Source organism: Sinocyclocheilus rhinocerous, unplaced genomic scaffold (assembly GCF_001515625.1).
Source record: "Sinocyclocheilus rhinocerous isolate Xijiao unplaced genomic scaffold, SAMN03320098_v1.1 scaffold1509, whole genome shotgun sequence".
Classification (NCBI taxonomy): domain Eukaryota; kingdom Metazoa; phylum Chordata; class Actinopteri; order Cypriniformes; family Cyprinidae; genus Sinocyclocheilus; species Sinocyclocheilus rhinocerous.
Genome location: NW_015662985.1, coordinates 85,348 through 87,479, shown reverse-complemented (window position 1 = coordinate 87,479; position 2,132 = coordinate 85,348). Strand labels below are relative to the sequence as shown.

Below are 2,132 nucleotides of genomic sequence, written 5' to 3'. Positions count from 1 at the left end.
GAAGAATGGATGAATGAAAATATTAGAATTATGCACACTGTTTATTTGTTATTTTAACCCATCCGTCCAGGATCATTTGCCCCACATTGTACAGGTTTGGTGTCAGGCACCTTCATTTTTAAACAGCGCCACGGGTTCTCAGCAGACATCAGACATTAGAATGGGCAGGCATTCACCCTGAACCACGAAATGATCATGTAGCTATGAGTTGGTTTTTTTTTTTCAGACAATGTGGTACTCATGTTAATGATTCACAAGTAGAGTAATTTGTGTGGTAATTGTCTGTCAGTGAAATTTCTTTTGATTCATGTAAACCTGTAGAGCATATGCACCACAGAAACCTATATAAAAACACAACACATTTTATTTTTTAATTAACTTTAAAAATATAACTAGATTTCAAAATAATTAATTAGTTATATAATAATAATATTTTTTTTATATTCATTCATTTTAATATTTTAAATGCAAATTTTCATAAATTACTATCCATAATGTCTATTCATCAGACATGTTTTACCACAATAATAATTATGACTGCTCTTTCTCTCATTTTGTTCCTTTTTCAGCATCCAACAATGAAGGTTATCAAACACTATAAAACATCAGTTATTCAATAAATATTGTTGTTAAGTGTTTGAAGTCTTGAAGTCGAAATGATATTGACCTAATAATAAAAGTTTGGTTTGCCCAAGAGTTTAGATTGACGCTGTATCATGCTGTTTTACACAACAGTTTCGTTCCTGCAGTGGTTATTTAAACCCAACAGGAAATATTTGTTACTTATTGTCATGTTGGCTTGTTTTTACCAAATACCACACTAAATAGCCTACATAAGGTGAAATAAATTGAATTAAAGATTTTTAAAAAGGCTAGGCTATTTGAAGCAAACGTTTTAATAGCTATTATTCTGCATTCTGAATGTTATCAAGGTAGCATTCAGACTCAGAATGAAGTGTTAGCCCTAAATGTCCACAACCTCACGACGATGGTAATTATGTGCTCCCTTCCGAGTGCTCATGTCAAGTGCTCTGCCCTTCGAAGTAGCTATAAGTAGAGCACAGTGATGCTCACTTTAAAATAGGCTAGAATTCGCCCTCGGTGTTTTTCTATTCAAATCTCAGATGAAATGATTAATTTGCTGTCGACAGTTCAATTAAATGCTACTAATTCAAAGTAGCTATTCAAATATTACACAAGTCAAGACAGAAGTCCTCAACACAAGGCTCGCGGACAGTGCAATCGGCTTTAGAGGAGGCGGGGCCTGAACGGATCAGCTCATCTGTCAATCAATCACAGCACTCTTCATTCACATGTTACCGCTGTCATTAGACTCGATCCACACACACACACAACTCTCCACTGCACCACCCAAGACACTCGCAGACAGCGCACTTCTGCGCTCTTTCCAACATCAACCGCTGTCCAGAGAAGAGGCAGCAATGACTGGCCATCACTGGGGATATGGGGAGGACAACGGTAAGTTAATTGCACGGTCATTTAATTTACATTTATTTCTAAAATGCTGGAAACTGTTTTCAAGAATAATAGCCTACGCCACCGCTCCACTACAGAGTGGAAGCTGTTAAGAAATAAAAACAAATATTTTTGCAACTTCTGTTTAAAATATGTATTAGGCCTATATGGATTTATATAAATTAGGGTTTGCACGACTATCAATTTTAGCCTTCTAGTCGACCAATTAATGTTTACCTTATGCTTATGTTTACCTTACTGCTAATATGTCCATCATTTAGAGATAAAATCCATGATAGACACCATTTGAACCACAGACAAATTACTCAATTATTAGCCTATTTTTAATAAATTATTGTTGTTATTATTATTATTAAATAAAACATTAACATAACTGTTGAATATGCCTTGTGAGAAGCGCATTTGCAGTTTCATCAGATCCCAAAACTCACTCGTCCACCGTGAATAAATCGTCAACTGAATGCCTGAGTTTTATTACATGCAAATTTATTTTTACAGACGTCTACGTGAGAAACAATCACCGTATGAATAGGGTTTAAGATAAAATATTTATCGTTATAGTTGTGGTCCACACCACAACTAACGAGAACGACATAAAAAAATCGATCCGACTTAGCATGAAAGCAAAAAAAAAA

The 2,132-nt window shown here is 34.9% G+C and overlaps 1 protein-coding gene across 2 annotated transcripts in view; it reads left to right on the top strand.

The window, feature by feature from the left end:
- Positions 1 to 1,403: 1,403 nt before the first annotated feature.
- The window catches only part of LOC107728705 (carbonic anhydrase 7-like), a 9,681-nt gene continuing 8,952 nt past the window's right edge, over positions 1,404 to 2,132 (top strand). The window contains exon 1 of one of the 2 annotated variants that reach the window (XM_016538989.1): positions 1,404 to 1,479. In XM_016538989.1, coding sequence (XP_016394475.1) covers positions 1,443 to 1,479 — 37 coding nt within the window. In that variant the 5' untranslated portion in view covers positions 1,404 to 1,442. The remainder of the gene's footprint in view (positions 1,480 to 2,132) is intronic. The other variant, XM_016538988.1, reaches the window with a different exon arrangement.